Raw genomic sequence first — 14,271 nt, forward strand, 5'->3', positions numbered from 1 at the left:
TTATATCGAGGTTTTCGATATAACAAACCGTTGATTTAAGGTCATTCCTCACGTTTGCATTGCGCATCCTTACTGCGCATAATTTATGGCGTCATTAGCGCGCGCTCGTGCACGCGCATATCGAAAACATGACGGATTTGCCTTGATATTGAGTTCTGTCAGTTGAAAAAATGGCTCTAGTTCACCAACGAGCACGGGCACCCCAATTTTTTTTCCAGTCATTGTAATCAACTAATCATAAGCTTTGCGTGAGAAAAGACTGATCTAATTTCTATTGCTGAAAATTGAATAAATAAGAAAAATAGCAGATACACTGTGGTCTTTTCTATTTTGCAGGCGGTAACCACGTAAAGAAATTTGGTTCAAATTTTTAATCAAGGATTTAGCTTTCTGTCTGAATCATACTTAAAATGTTTGTGTCCGACACAATGTATTGACTGTAGGTTAATGCGTGTTCTTATGAGTCTGGGTTCACAAAGATTTTACAATTGCTGAGAATGCGTTCTTATAATAAGTATTAAATAATGCCAAAATGGGGCATTTTCAATGTCTCACTGCTCCTTAAAGAGCATGGGCACCCCCCTTTTTTATTTCAAAATTGAAGATATCATATGACAAATATTCAGTGGACAAAGTTTGAACAAAAATCTATTGTCACTTTTATTTCAGAGGAATTACCTTAACGAACAAATTTGGCCGGTCCCCAGCGACTTCGTTAAATCGAGGTTCCACTGTACCTCCAGAGGTAGTCCTCTTTTTCCGTTCGGAACGGAACGGCGGAAATTTCCTTACCACTTGGTAAATGTTCCAGTTTCCAGTCTCATCAGCCGAAAACAATTACGAGAAATCGAATTGCAAATGGTGAGCGTCATCTCGTTCGGTTGGTTTGCTGATTTTGGGAAAACCCTTACCCTTTATTCGACGGTCATCCCAACCGGTTCATTCTGACAAATGGTAAGCGCCCCTATACGCCTTCATATCATCTGCTTAACAAATCGATGTCAGTTTTTTATGCGTCTGTCCTCTTATTGATGATAAATTGCGTCCTAACATTGTCGAAGTGGCTGTGGAACCACGAGCCGCAGGCGAGTGGTTCCGCAGTAAACTTTGACAATGTTATGACGAAATTTATCATCATTAAGAGGACAGACGCATAAAAAAGCTGACGTCAAATTGTTTTATTACCATAACAAGACCTCAAAATGGTCAAATGCCGGGAATACATGAGGGCAAAAGACACCGTAAACTTGCCGTAAATAAAGATAAGTGAATTTTATTGAAAATAACGCGAACATTGTCAATAGTTTTCTCGCTTTTTGATTCGCTACTTAAAAAAGTCCATAAAATCTCATTGGTTAAAAAGTTGACAGTTCAGACAGCTGAAAGTTGAACTTGAAAGCTTGCATAAATTAAAATTTAATCCGTCTGTACTCTTATTGACGATAAAAATGAGCCAATCAGCGCGCAAGAAATTAGACAGTTATTGTAAAAAAAGAGTTTTGTGTATGACGAAATATTTCCTGAGATATCCTTAATATAATGAGAAATAGAATGGGTCCCAACGCCGTTCCCTGGGGTACACCGGACAAAACGGAAGTCCATGTCGAGTAGTGTTCTCGCGGAACGACTCGCTGGTATCGATTGGTTAGGAAGCACCTAAGCCAAGACAAGAGTGCAGGGTCCTCGGATACCTTATGCTTGAATCTTGGTAAAAAGGCGTTCATGTGGCACCGCGTGAGTCAAAAGATTTTGAAAGGTCTGAAAAAAATTACATCAGTTGTCAAACCTTTGTTTCTCTCACCGGCCCAATCATGAAACGAAGATCATTGTAATAGCTGCGACAGACAAGATTTCCCTTTCAGGAAGCCAAATTGCCCTGGAATGAAGATCTCGTTAGATATGCAGAACTGAACAAGATGCTGTCTAACTACTATTATTTCACACACTTTGCACCCTACGGAAGTTAGTGAGACAGAACGGTACATGCAGTTCTCGCGAAGTGATGGAGCCAGAGCTAAGTGATGGAGACAGAGTACCAGCGCATTTCTTTAAATTACTTAAGTTTTCAATTGATCATATACTTAATTATTGCAAGGAGATAAACTAGAAAGGGTAACCTCTTTTATCTCCTTTTCACTTTTTCTTTGAAATTGCGAATAAACAATTATTACCATTACCATTATCATTACTATTATTATCATCATCATTATCATAACATCTACATGGTGCCAGAACAGCTCAAACAAATTGATGCAAGACACATAACTTTGACGACACAGAACGACTTTCTGAGATTCCCAAAGTAAAGCTAAAGCAGTTTCTGTCGACGCCGGACAAAGCTAAATATGATACTTGGTAACAAGCCACATAACTTTTACAACACAGTCTTAATCTAACAACCGGGCCCAGCATCACAATATAGAATGCAAGTAATCAACATGACTTGGTCCTTGCAGAACGAATAACTAAAGAGATAAACTATATCCTAAAATACAAATGAGGCAAAACTAACTGAATGTAAAGTACATGGCAAATTACGGAGGTGTCAAACTCTACAAAACGACAGATAATAGCTGCAACCGACCGTCCAAAAATTTGCACAGTCTTCCTGGTATCACAGCAACATAACGTGACCTTCAGAAACAAGTGAGGAGCAAATTAGAAGGTCGAAAACACTGAAATTCAAAAGAGAATGGCAGATGTAGAAATGTCACTAGCCGTAGCCGGTTTCCGGGAAGCCCAGCCTCGTGGGCTTGTCACCCCAATCTACGTTGTTCTCACGTCTGATGTCACGTGGCTTAAAGCAATGGTTGGAAGAGTATAAACAATGGTGTGACTACGGGCGGTTTTTTTTTGACTCGCGCTTCGCGCTCTTGTATCGCGTTTTGCGCTCTGCCCCGCGAACCCACCTGTTTTGCAAGCTAACGGGTTGACTAAAAGTCTGCTCGCCCGAACTGAAAGTTCAAAGATTCATCTTCATTGAAGCTAACCGTTACCACCGCCAGAAAACATCCGGCCGTCATTATTGAGTAATATCCCACATAGAACCCAAGTTCTCTTATTGGCTACGCAATCTATTCTGTTCCAGCAAAATGGCGGTCACTTCTTTGAGTAGGTTTACACTAAAACAATTAGATTATTCGCTCTGAAGTTCTACGTGCAATATCATAGAAATTTCGAGCTCATAATTCAGTTGTTAAGTACAAAAGTCATTCAGACATTAGGTGTACAAAATAGCGGTCATGCAGGCGATATCATTTAATCCAAGCAGGTGAAGGTATAGTTTACATGAAGGTATCGGTTAGAAACCGTAGAAAGGTTGTCATCAAAAATAGTTGTCATTAATCAAATGACTTCTTCTGGCTCGCAAATTCAGTGAACGGTATTGAAATCAATCAGTCGAAAGCTTTTTTCTGGCAACAGAGGTATGTATCATATTTTCATTCATTAACTTCCAGCAATTCAGTATCAGTTCCACAGATCGCTATTAAAATAAAAATGTATCATTTATTTTGAAAATCAGTGATACTTAACAAGGTAATACCCTTTACAACATGACAAGTTGCTTAGTGGTAAACATCTCCTTCTTTAAAGATACAATTTTTGACCTTTTTAACATCAACATGAGAAATGTCATTGAAAATCTTGCTGCCCTGTAGTGGGAAATAAAAAAATTAATTGACATAATGCTGTGAAAGAAGTGATTAAGTTTTACACCATGTTGAGTACAGCAAGGAAGCTTACCCTCACTTGGGAATTTCATGATCATATTTGTCCTTAATAAATGGAATTCTTTGGGTAACCACCTTCCAGTCAGTAAGAAACAAAAAAGCAACTCCCAGTCCAGCTGTCCATGCTCCTGCTGTTGGAATCCTATAAATTGCAGTAATAGTTGTAAACCAATATGGCTGAACATATAATACGTAAACTAAACGCAAAGCACCAACGTGAACCAGAAACAACATAGCATTTCTTTTATGATTACTCATACTCAATTTTCTTTCTGGAAAGATTTGTAATCATATTGCTTATCTTTGACAAAACAGCAGATCTATACATCTTAATTTGAAGGATATTTTAATCACTGTTCTAACACTAGAACGCCCCTTACTTTATTACCTGTTCCTTTTAGGAAAAAATTACTTATGGGGGTGTAGAAGAAATAAGGAACTTCCAGATATACGAGGTTTTAAATTCAAAGAAAAATTAGTTAAAAGTACCAGACAGAGAAATACATTTGAACAAAAAGTAATAACTAAGATCTATTTAGAAGAAATGGGCAATGTAGATACTGAGACGTAGTTGGGTGACATAGAATATATCAGGCTAAAATGGGAGTGACTTTACCGTGTAATTTATGTAGGTGAGTGTGTGGGTAACTAAGTGAGTGAGTGAGTGAGTTAATGTGGAAACTGAAGTAATATAATTAATGTAAGTTATGTGTTACAAAGTATTGTTAGTGATGAAAGTAATTGGCCCTGAAAGTAAAGTAAGCAATTATGTGTTTTGCAAATAAGAAAATAAAAAAAGAGACAGGATTTAGGGACAAGGCATTAACCCACTGATCATGCATGCACCAGGCATTAGCAGTGATATCAGGCAAACACCATCTCCTACTAAGGGATGATTGGTTGACCTTCTCATCCACATGTTCTATGAACACCACCACCAATCTTCCTCTTCCTCTGTTCTAATATATGATCATTCATATATTTCCTTGTAAAAACAATCATAGTTTGTCATCTGCGTATGTTTTATTTCAAACTCTCTGATCCTGAATTTCACAAGTAATGCAGCATGCTTGATCCTTCACCTTCTAACTCAATAACTGACCACTTGTACCATTCCAACCCACAGTGCCAAAGGAGGAGATTGTACTCAGGCCAACCGGTCTGAGTGTAACTTAATTACCTTCAAACTCTAGATGGAAAAACTTAATCAAATACTTAATAAACTTAAACGTGGACCTGCCGTGACTTTGGTGTGATGAAAATAAAGTCAACTTTCTCTAAGAGGGACACTCAGAACTGACCCCAACTGTGTGTCCAAGAGATGTGTCCAGATTACAGAGGGTCAATGTAATGTGACAACAGTAATAGGCCTCTTGAAACAGTTGGTCATGTGACTTGCTTTTCAAGACAGGCCTTCTGACAGTGAGTGGGGGTGTGGGAACTGCACAATTTGGTGAAACCCACACGATATTGCACATTTCTCCAAAACCCGGAAAATTCCACACAATACTTTAGGATTTGCTTAAATATTTAAATACAACAGTTTTCTTATTGGTTTCAGAGATTCTTATGACCTTTTCGGGCTATTTAACTTTTAACACAAACAGGAACTCTCTTACTCAAGTACTCGAGTGGATATAATAACAACAAGGCATCAAATTATATTTGCATGTAAATTTGCACATTAAACTCGTGTTGTATTTTTTGCTAATAACTTCCAAGAATTTGCAAACCTTAATGCAGTTTATGACGAGATATTCAAGCTACATATTTTAACAAGTATGAGTGACACGAATGTTTGACTTACTGGGGAGATGACAGCAAAAATGTAACAGGCACCGTGAAAGCTTTAAGAAAAAGATGAAAACAACTGATTTAACTTTTACTACGATTTTCAGTTGAGTAAGGCACATGGAAGTTTGGTTACGAAGTTTTGGCCTTAAAATTATGGTGTTGTCACGGGCAACGTACCTCGTTTCCGTTGGTAACAATATCAACAGCCGTTGGTTGCCTGTTGCGTCGCCTACAATTTCGCGCGCTTTGCTGCCAATGACGTCAAAGGCCGACAAGTTGTTGCTCATGACAAAAACACGATTTTTACGTTAAAACTTGGTGACCAAACTTTCGTCCCGCCTTACTCAACTGATAATCATAGTAAAACAGAGCTCAACATTGCAACTGCTGGGGTCACCAATGCAACTCTAGAGATCTTTTTCACTGGCACCTAACTTTTCACACTTGGTCGCCATGCAGGCCTCTAAGATATCTTTAGTTTCATACTCATTGGAATCAAGTGATTGGAATGAAAGTTGAATACCAAACTATACTTCTTGTTTTCATGCACATACTGTAGCCCTTGAAACTGTGTTCTTATTGTGAAAATAATACACAGTGACTTTAAGACATAAAGTGAAATCGACGTCATTAACAACATTCTGTATGCGTACCTAAGATTTTTGTGAAAAGTGTAGTTTGTACTGTTGGAAAGCTAAGCACATGTAATAGATTTTGGTTAGAAGCAAAAAGCATATACAACTTTTACATGTGTAAACAACAGCTGAGCTTAACAAGCTGCTGCCATTAGGAAGAAAAAACAAAACAAAAAAACAACATAGCAGGTTACACGAATAAGGGGTTCAAATCTACAGGCATGTTTTTGTTAGTCTGAAATTGGTGTCAGTCTGATATTGTTGTTCTGGCTATTAAAACATGTTCTTTTGTGCGCTTAAAAATTATGATAATAAAGCTGAATTAATAACTTGTATTAGACCATCAAGATAGGAGCTGTCAAATAAGCAACTGGTGTTAAACAGGGAGTCATGAATTTCGGTAAGTGATACAAATTTTGTGTTCCCAAATCTTAAGTTGCTGCAACATTTGACAGTACATTTCCATTTTGAAGAATATTTCACCCAAAAAAGAACTTCTCAAGTGTCCCCTTGTCCAGCTCAGGTTGTTCGTCTTGTAGGTTTGCCTATCTTATAGATATGTCTGTTAAGATAGAGTTGACTGTATTATCTTGTTGATGCAGAATGGTTCACAGTACACAAGGGAAAGAAAAATCACATTAATCTCTTATTTAGGGTAGCTTTTTCTGTCTTCTGTGAACAGCTTTTTCTTCCACTCTTTCAGAAGCTTTTAGTAGAGCAAATGTGCATATAGTTAGTATCACTATTGAACAAAACAGTGTTGAATGTGTGTACCCCTCATTTGATTATAGATTTTCACTGTTTTGCAGCATTCTCAGGTACAGTAAATATAAATATGAAACTTATAATCTATATCAGTCCAGGCATTGGTTGCTGTAGAACGGTAAATTTAGATGCAATTTGATTTGGAATATGTATCACTTTAACAACAACAAATATAATCTTTTTTTTTTCTTTCATTTTAAAATTACAGTACATGTTATTTGACCTGCACATAGCAAGTGCTAATCTAGGCGGGCAACCTTCAAAACTTATTTTGCCTTGTTAAAGCTCATAAAGAAAACAGCAAGCAGCTGTATGGAATTTATCATTGCTCCTGACGTATGAAATACAGCATTTGATACAGTGCCCTTATAGAAACAAGTGTGAAGCAAAATAGATCAGAAAATTGATAATCAACAGAAAACAACAAATGAACAAACGTCATGAACTGTAGTGGTCGTGTGGGACTAACACCCTCATTTTATTCTGTTCGGACAGCATATACGGTAAGAAATCGAGTGGTTGCAAACTTTCGATCAAGCAGTGGTTCTCTCGTTTCTTCCCTCGGAGAAACACTCGGAGAAAGAAAATGGACCTGCTCGATACAATATATCTGGTTGCTCACGATTAAAACGAAGTCATTAACTTATTTATTAAATGGAAAATACTTACCAGTTTTTTCCAGCTTTTGCGTAGAACTTATATCGTCCCAAACTCTGAAAAAGTTCCTTCATCGTGATCTCTACAATATGAGTATGGCAGCCTGTAAGGTAGTGCGCGACGCCAGACCCTTCGCTTTCTTGACCATTCTCGTCCCCAGTGCTACTCGTCTTAAAACAAAAGAAACGGAGGCTCTGGGGACGAGAATGATGCCGTACCTCGAATCTTCGTTCCTTACTGCGCATGCTTGCTTGACGAAACAAGCGACCGCTGGTCAAGGGAAACGAAGACGCTGGGTACGAGGATGGAGTATTTTCCATGAAGTGCGAAACTGGTGCGCCACCTGCGCAACACGAAGAATACAGTAGTTCGACAATCAGCACTTTGATATAACTGCTGTACAAAATTACTGGCGTAGCTGGCGGGATCGAGATCGGGAAAAGTGTCTGAGAGAGGTGTGCCGTTCTAAGTAGGAGTATGGCTCTGGATAGTAGTAAAGGGCAAGCAGCGCGCACTCTATGGTTGTCTTTCAACGCCGCTTTCAAAGAGCATTTTAGAATTACAAAGTTCATCATGGAAGCAGGTATGTACCGGTAGAATAAGTCAGCAAGCAAAGTGCGCTGGCCAGTTGCGCAAATGTGACCCTGATATCAGTAAATTTTTCATTCCTACGTGACCTGTGCATACTGCTGTCAAAAATCCTGGTTAAAAAAAGCTGGTTAACGCTATCCCAGGATTAAAAGTTAACCGAAGTATCAATTTTTGTTGTGTAAAAATGTTTTTCACTGCTTATGTTTTGTGTGGTTCGAGATTACGCAAGCTCAAAGCTGAAGGATAAATGATATAAAACAGAAAACCTCACGGAAAAGCTATAAAACTGAAATGAAAATTCTTGCTAAATTATCCTGGATTAGCTTAAGGATGGTGCCTACTTTTGTTAGTGCGCACACGTTCTGCGCATCACGCAAGGCATGGTTTAAACGCCACACGCGCACTGGGTTGACATGACACAATCAACTACGCTACCAAGTACCTGACTAAATTGAAAGCAAAATTTTCCTACTCTGACCAAATCAAGTTTAATGAACCTGTTCTTAAACCAGGAACACCAGAACAGCAGCATATCGCTAACCACTAACTGTTAACATCTTCCAGCTGAAAAACTAGCCGTTATCTGTCGAAAATTGTACTGAAGTCCAACTGTAAACATGTACCTGCAGATGGCGTAGTGCGGGGGCAAAACAAGTGCGAGATACGCAAATGTTTTACTTACTGGGGAGGTGACAGGAAAAAATGTAACAGGCACCGTAAAAAGTTTAAAAAAGGATCAATAACTTTAAAAAACGCGTGGTTACCCCTATATTTTATGTTATGAAATGGAAGTGGCAAGCCTATTCAGCAGGTGATTAGTTTCTGGTTGTGAGCAAAAGATATTTAGAGTGTATTTTAGCTGAAACAGAGGAAGGCTGTCAGAGACGCTTAAAGTGCTGTTGCAACGATTTTGTTGTTAAAAACATACCAAAAATGGTTTTTACGTTACCATTTACCATGTAGTTTTCAGATCTTTATAAATGTGTTTGCTTTTCTGTATGTAAAAGCGAATTCAAAAGAAAGCTGAGAAGAAATATCCTCTCCTTCTATTTTCAGAACAATGCTGATGTCAGCATTTTTGTTGAGATTCAAGGCTAATTATCTTGAAAAAATGCGCGGCTACACTCTTTTTTCTTTGTGGATTCCGATAGCTCTTGCAAAGATCTACTTTTTCCGCAAGGTCCTAACCTGGCGCAAAAACCTTTGTATTTAGTAGGCACCGTCCTTAATCAGGCTTTGAACAACCAGGCCCAAGTCGCGATATGGAAAAACGTCCGGAGAGTTTCAAACAAACCCGATGGCAAGCGAACTAAGAAACAACACAAAAGGTTGCAATTGTACCTTAGTATAGTGAAACCTCTAAGTGGACACCCTCTGTTTAGCGGACACTCCCGAAATTAGCGTCTTATATTTCCCTTTATATAATAACCCAAGTTATTCTCACATTTTGATTGGTTCTCGCCTATGATCTATTAGAGGACAGACGAACGACTGACGTCATCATTACAAAGGTTTTCCCCTCTGTGTTTCAAAATGTCGGAAAGTTTTGTTAATTTAGATAATACATGTATTTTACGTGACTGGGCGAAAGATAAGATACAAAAAAGTCTTGCTGAGGCATTGAACAGGTACAAGAAGCAGGAGGAAGAAAAACATAGGCACGCAAGGCGTGCAAGAGTTATTTTTTGTGAAGTCTCGGAGATAGCAGCATTCATGAAAATGTTTACAGTAATGATTGGGTTAATTTGACAAGTTTTTTCGGTTGCGATGTACAGCAAGAAAGAAACTGGGAATTTATGCTGTACATACGATGTTACATGAGTAATGGTAAGATAATTAAATGGTAAGCCATAAAATGTTTCACCGAACAAACTACAGCAATCTGACATGTCTTCAGATTAATATAGATACCATCTTATTTTCTAACAGGCAATTTGATTTGTTCTTTGATACAACCCACACTGTGATTTATGTGACACGTGCACATGCATAACTCGCTCACCGATCACATAGCCCTTCCAACCCTCAAGAGTAATTTTTGTTCAAAAATACTCAAGTTAAGAGAACTTTTTGCATTTTATACAAGTCGTAAGTTTACCCTTTTTACTCAACACAACGCAACAGCACTACTTCACCGAAAATTGAAAGAAAGCGAAAAAACTCTCTGACATGTTGGAAGTCTGATTTAATTAAATTGCACTTTAATTTGGTGCTACGCAGTCTTCAAAGAATATTTGAACAGTTTTCATAATTCTACCTTTAAAAGAATGTCATAAAATGCCCATCAAATAAAAACATTAAACTACTACTGCAGAGACGTAACAACCATCCAGAAATGAAAGCATATTTTTCTGTTTAATTTCCTGGGAACAATAGCCGATAACTTGTCAGCTCTACTTAAATTTACTCCCCTATAAAAAACAAAAGTGTTAAGTCACCATTTGTAACTAAAAATAGCAAACATCTCGTGGGAACAAGTGGTGACGATTCGTTAGCTCTAATTGAATTTACTCCCTTGCGAAAAACAAGAGTGTCAAATTACCCTTTGTTACTAAAAAATAAAAATATCTCATATTTGCATGCAACAAGAACAAAACAATCGTTACCTGCACTTACTATTGTAAACATTAGAACTGTTTCAAATCTAAATAGTCACATCTCCTCTAAAACATGTCCTAAGAACTAGAAGCGACTATTTGTGACCTCTAATTGAATTTACTTCTTGTGAAAAACAAAAGTATCAAGTTACCTTTGTAACTAAAAATAAAAATATCTTGTTCCATTTGCACACTACTAGCTCATGAACTGTTTCAAAACTCAAGGCTGATTTCGTTCATAACTAAACTCCTCAGCCTAACCCACAGAAAATGTCTAAGTAAGCCCAATATATGAATACTTCCTCCTCTTTTATAGAAGAATAAATATGGCCGTTCTAAACTGTATCAGGATCAAATCTTGTCATATACTATTTACCTTTACAACAAGAAATTTGATTGGCTGTTTATAGTAGATCCAATCTGATTGGTGTGACATACATACATCTCTCACTCACTCACTCATCCATTGACCCATCCATAACATGCCCCAACGTGCCGACTAAGAGGTATTTTTTTTTACAAAAAAATAACTCAAAAAGCTGTTTCTTTTTTGAAAATAGGTACACAATGCATACATGTGTCGACTGCCTTTTGTTGGTGAATGTTTCTTTTATTTTGGGTAAAATGGCTACAGAACTGCGTCAAGAAATCCTCTTTTCCATTCTTTTATTGTATCTTAGAATGCATTATCTTTTCGAAGGCATAGAAATCCTTACTTAGTGGCTGTTTTGCAGTCTGTTTTTCACTGTATGTAAGGGAAGAGATAAAAAGAGTGCATTGGGAAAATGAAGTGTTTGGGAAAGGTTTGTCAAGATAACAATTTGCCTAGTAGCAAGAATAGTGAGTTGAAAAGACACTTTTTGTTGCATATTATTCATCTCATTGAAGAACAAAGCAGGTTATTGTGGTATTGATGTATTTCTGCAAGGGAGGATACATACTTCTTACATAATTATAACGTTCGAAACATTAGAAGACTATGGAACTGAACTAAACATAACATTTTTATTGGAAGTAAAAAATATTTAATTTACAGTAACAACAGAAAGTTAACATCTTACTTAAGTGGTATATTATCAACATGAACAAGAAGAAAGGTTATGAAAATGTTTCTTATTTGTAACAGTTAGTCTGACATACTTAGGTGGTACATTAACATCAACAAATGTTTTTGATGTTTCTTTGTAAAAGTTAATCTGAACTACTAACACAACATTTTTATTTGAAGTAAAGAATATAATTTGATTTATAGTAACATCAACAGAAAGATAAGTTGTTCTATACAAAGATCAGAAGGCAGCCTGAATTACTTTATGTGGCCTTACATTTAAAGACAATGCAGAACTTTTGTAGTCATGAAATCTACAGTCCAACTTGACTTTAATTGTCCCAGTTTCATTTTCTAACCTAGGTAACAAATTCACAGTACTACAGACATCTGCTGGTACAAGTATATTTAAAACATTACCTGTTATTTTCAATTGCTTTCCTCTTGTAGCCTTCATTAGTTTTTGAAATGCTAACCTTGGAGCAAGTAATCTCCATTCTAACATGTTTAACCCATTGACTCCTGGAGTTTTTTGCCAAAACCGCATTTTTTGGACATTTAGCAGATTTTCAGGCTGGATATGGGCCAAATTAGCTCCAATCTAGTCAAAAAGGCATTTGCAACATGACAGCATGCCCTTCTTTCCGTTAGCATCGCATTTTACCACATTTTTGCTTGGGCATATGCAGAAATCAAAGTTTTGAGTTTTTGGACCAGAAAGTGACCTACGTCTTTAGGCTTTTTGATTTTTTAAATTTTTTTTTCACCTTTCCTTTTTCTCCTTTTCTTTTCTTTTTGCTACAGTGATTGACCTTCTACTGGGCTTGCTTCCAGTTCAAAAAATTCTGAGAAAGGATCTTCGAGACTGGCAATATTTACCATGGAGTAGCCATGTGTAGTCGCAGAAAATTTTGCTCTGAGTTTTTCACTCAACTTTTTGAGCATTTTCGTGCATATTTCAGGCTCCATTGAGCTGATCACTCTGATCTGGGTATCATTGGAAAGATCTTTTCTCCCTGCAGAAGTTGAGCATAGATGATGCCAATTTTGGTCAAGGGTGATGATGTCAGAAGTGGAACAAAGGCCAAGGCTCGTCATGGCTGGTTACGGCCGGCATCTCAATGGGTTAATTCAAAACGTTCTGGTATTATTGGAAACTGCATCTATTAACAGCAGCAAATGGTGGAACCTTATTCTTTTTTAAATACTTCATGCATATGTTGCATAACGATTCTTTGTCCCCTACACAAAGAGGTATTCAAGAGGTATTTTGTTACAGGTGTATTAGATAATCTCACATTGTTGACAAGAGTAACACTGTGTTTGTACATTTCTGTATATCATGAATTCATAAAATGCGCGATTTTTTTCCGACAATTTTCCCGAAGCATGCTAAAATTTGCAGAGCTAGCACTACAATAATAATAAAATATATGTCACATGCGTTAATGCAGCCACACCAAGGGTAAGGTGGTGAGTGCAAGCGGAAAATCACCATGCTCGATGACAAATAGTCTATTGTTATTGTAATGCCAGCATGCTTCGGAAAATTGCCGGAAAACAATCGCACATTTTTTGAATTCATGATATAGAGAAATGTGCAATAGCATGGTGATTTGACAGACAGCAAACAGCATGAGTGAAAATCAGTGCGACATCTTCCTGAGTTGACACTGAAAATTAGCAGCCTTAAAATGTTTCAAAGTGTAATACTCTGTGTCTAGTTAGCCTGAATACCACTCTGAATAGCCTGAACAATATTACAATTAGTTCTCAATAATTGTAATGGCAATACAATGTAAAAGGAAAATTATCTGAGTATCATTGGAAAGATCTTTTCCTCCTGCGGAAGTTGAGTATAGATGATGCCAATTCTGGTCAAAGGTGGTGAAGTCAAATGTGGAACAAAGGCCAAGGCAAGTCACAGCCAGTTACAGGCAGCACAGGAGTCAATGGGTTAACAAAAAAACCTGATATCCAAATTTTGCGGAAAGAAAGGCATGCTGTCATGTTGAAAATGCATTTTTGAGTAGACTGGAGCTAATTTGGCCCATATCCAGCCTGAAAATCTCCAAAATGTCCAAAAAATGAATTTTTGGCAAAAAGCTCTGGGAGTCAATGGGTTAAAAAGGAAGACAAAACTTTTTTATAAACTGCAGTGTTACAAAAATGTCCAGGCCTGAGAAAAGTCATAATTGAATACATGTGAAATTACGATAATTTCACTGTGATGATATTGATGACATAGTGTTTTATATCATGTTTGACCCTTAAACTGATTTTTGGTCATCTTTGAAAATCAGATTCTTAGGAAATTTTCAGAAAATGATTGGCAACTGGGTGGCCTTCAGGCAATTTTTGGAAAGTCTTTGGAAAGTGATTGGAAATCTTTGGAAAAGTGCTTAACATGTTGTTATTACTATATTTATTTAGTAAAGAAAATAATACATGGT

The 14,271-nt window shown here is 37.2% G+C and overlaps 2 protein-coding genes across 4 annotated transcripts in view; one reads left to right on the top strand and one right to left on the bottom strand.

Moving 5' to 3' along the window:
* Positions 1-3,483: 3,483 nt before the first annotated feature.
* Positions 3,484-8,029, bottom strand: LOC145479791 (uncharacterized). Its single transcript, XM_081458244.1, has 3 exons — positions 7,595-8,029; positions 3,745-3,873; positions 3,484-3,653 (listed from the first exon to the last, which is right to left on the bottom strand). The coding sequence occupies exons 1-2, from the start codon at positions 7,900-7,902 to the stop codon at positions 3,747-3,749; spliced, it is 435 nt and encodes a 144-aa protein (XP_081314370.1). The 5' UTR covers positions 7,903-8,029; the 3' UTR covers positions 3,484-3,653; positions 3,745-3,746.
* Positions 8,030-8,051: 22 nt separating this feature from the next.
* Positions 8,052-14,271, top strand: part of LOC145479592 (cyclin-Q-like) — a 75,770-nt gene continuing 69,550 nt past the window's right edge. For all 3 annotated transcript variants that reach the window (XR_014048435.1, XM_081458006.1, XM_081457999.1), the window contains exon 1: positions 8,052-8,165. Coding sequence is in view for 2 of the 3 variants with exons in the window: in XM_081458006.1 (XP_081314132.1) it covers positions 8,060-8,165 (106 nt within the window). In the remaining variant the exon portion in view is untranslated. The remainder of the gene's footprint in view (positions 8,166-14,271) is intronic.

This window comes from Orbicella franksi, chromosome 1, assembly GCF_964199315.1.
Source record: "Orbicella franksi chromosome 1, jaOrbFran1.1, whole genome shotgun sequence".
Taxonomy (NCBI): domain Eukaryota; kingdom Metazoa; phylum Cnidaria; class Anthozoa; order Scleractinia; family Merulinidae; genus Orbicella; species Orbicella franksi.

Coding starts and splice junctions, on each gene's coding strand:
- LOC145479791 (XM_081458244.1), bottom strand. CDS start 7,902: ATGGAAAATACTCCATCCTCGTACCCAGCGTCTTCGTTTCCCTTGACC. Junction 3,874..7,594: donor GCAAAAGCTGGAAAAAACTG/GTAAGTATTTTC, acceptor TGCAATTTATAG/GATTCCAACAGCAGGAGCAT.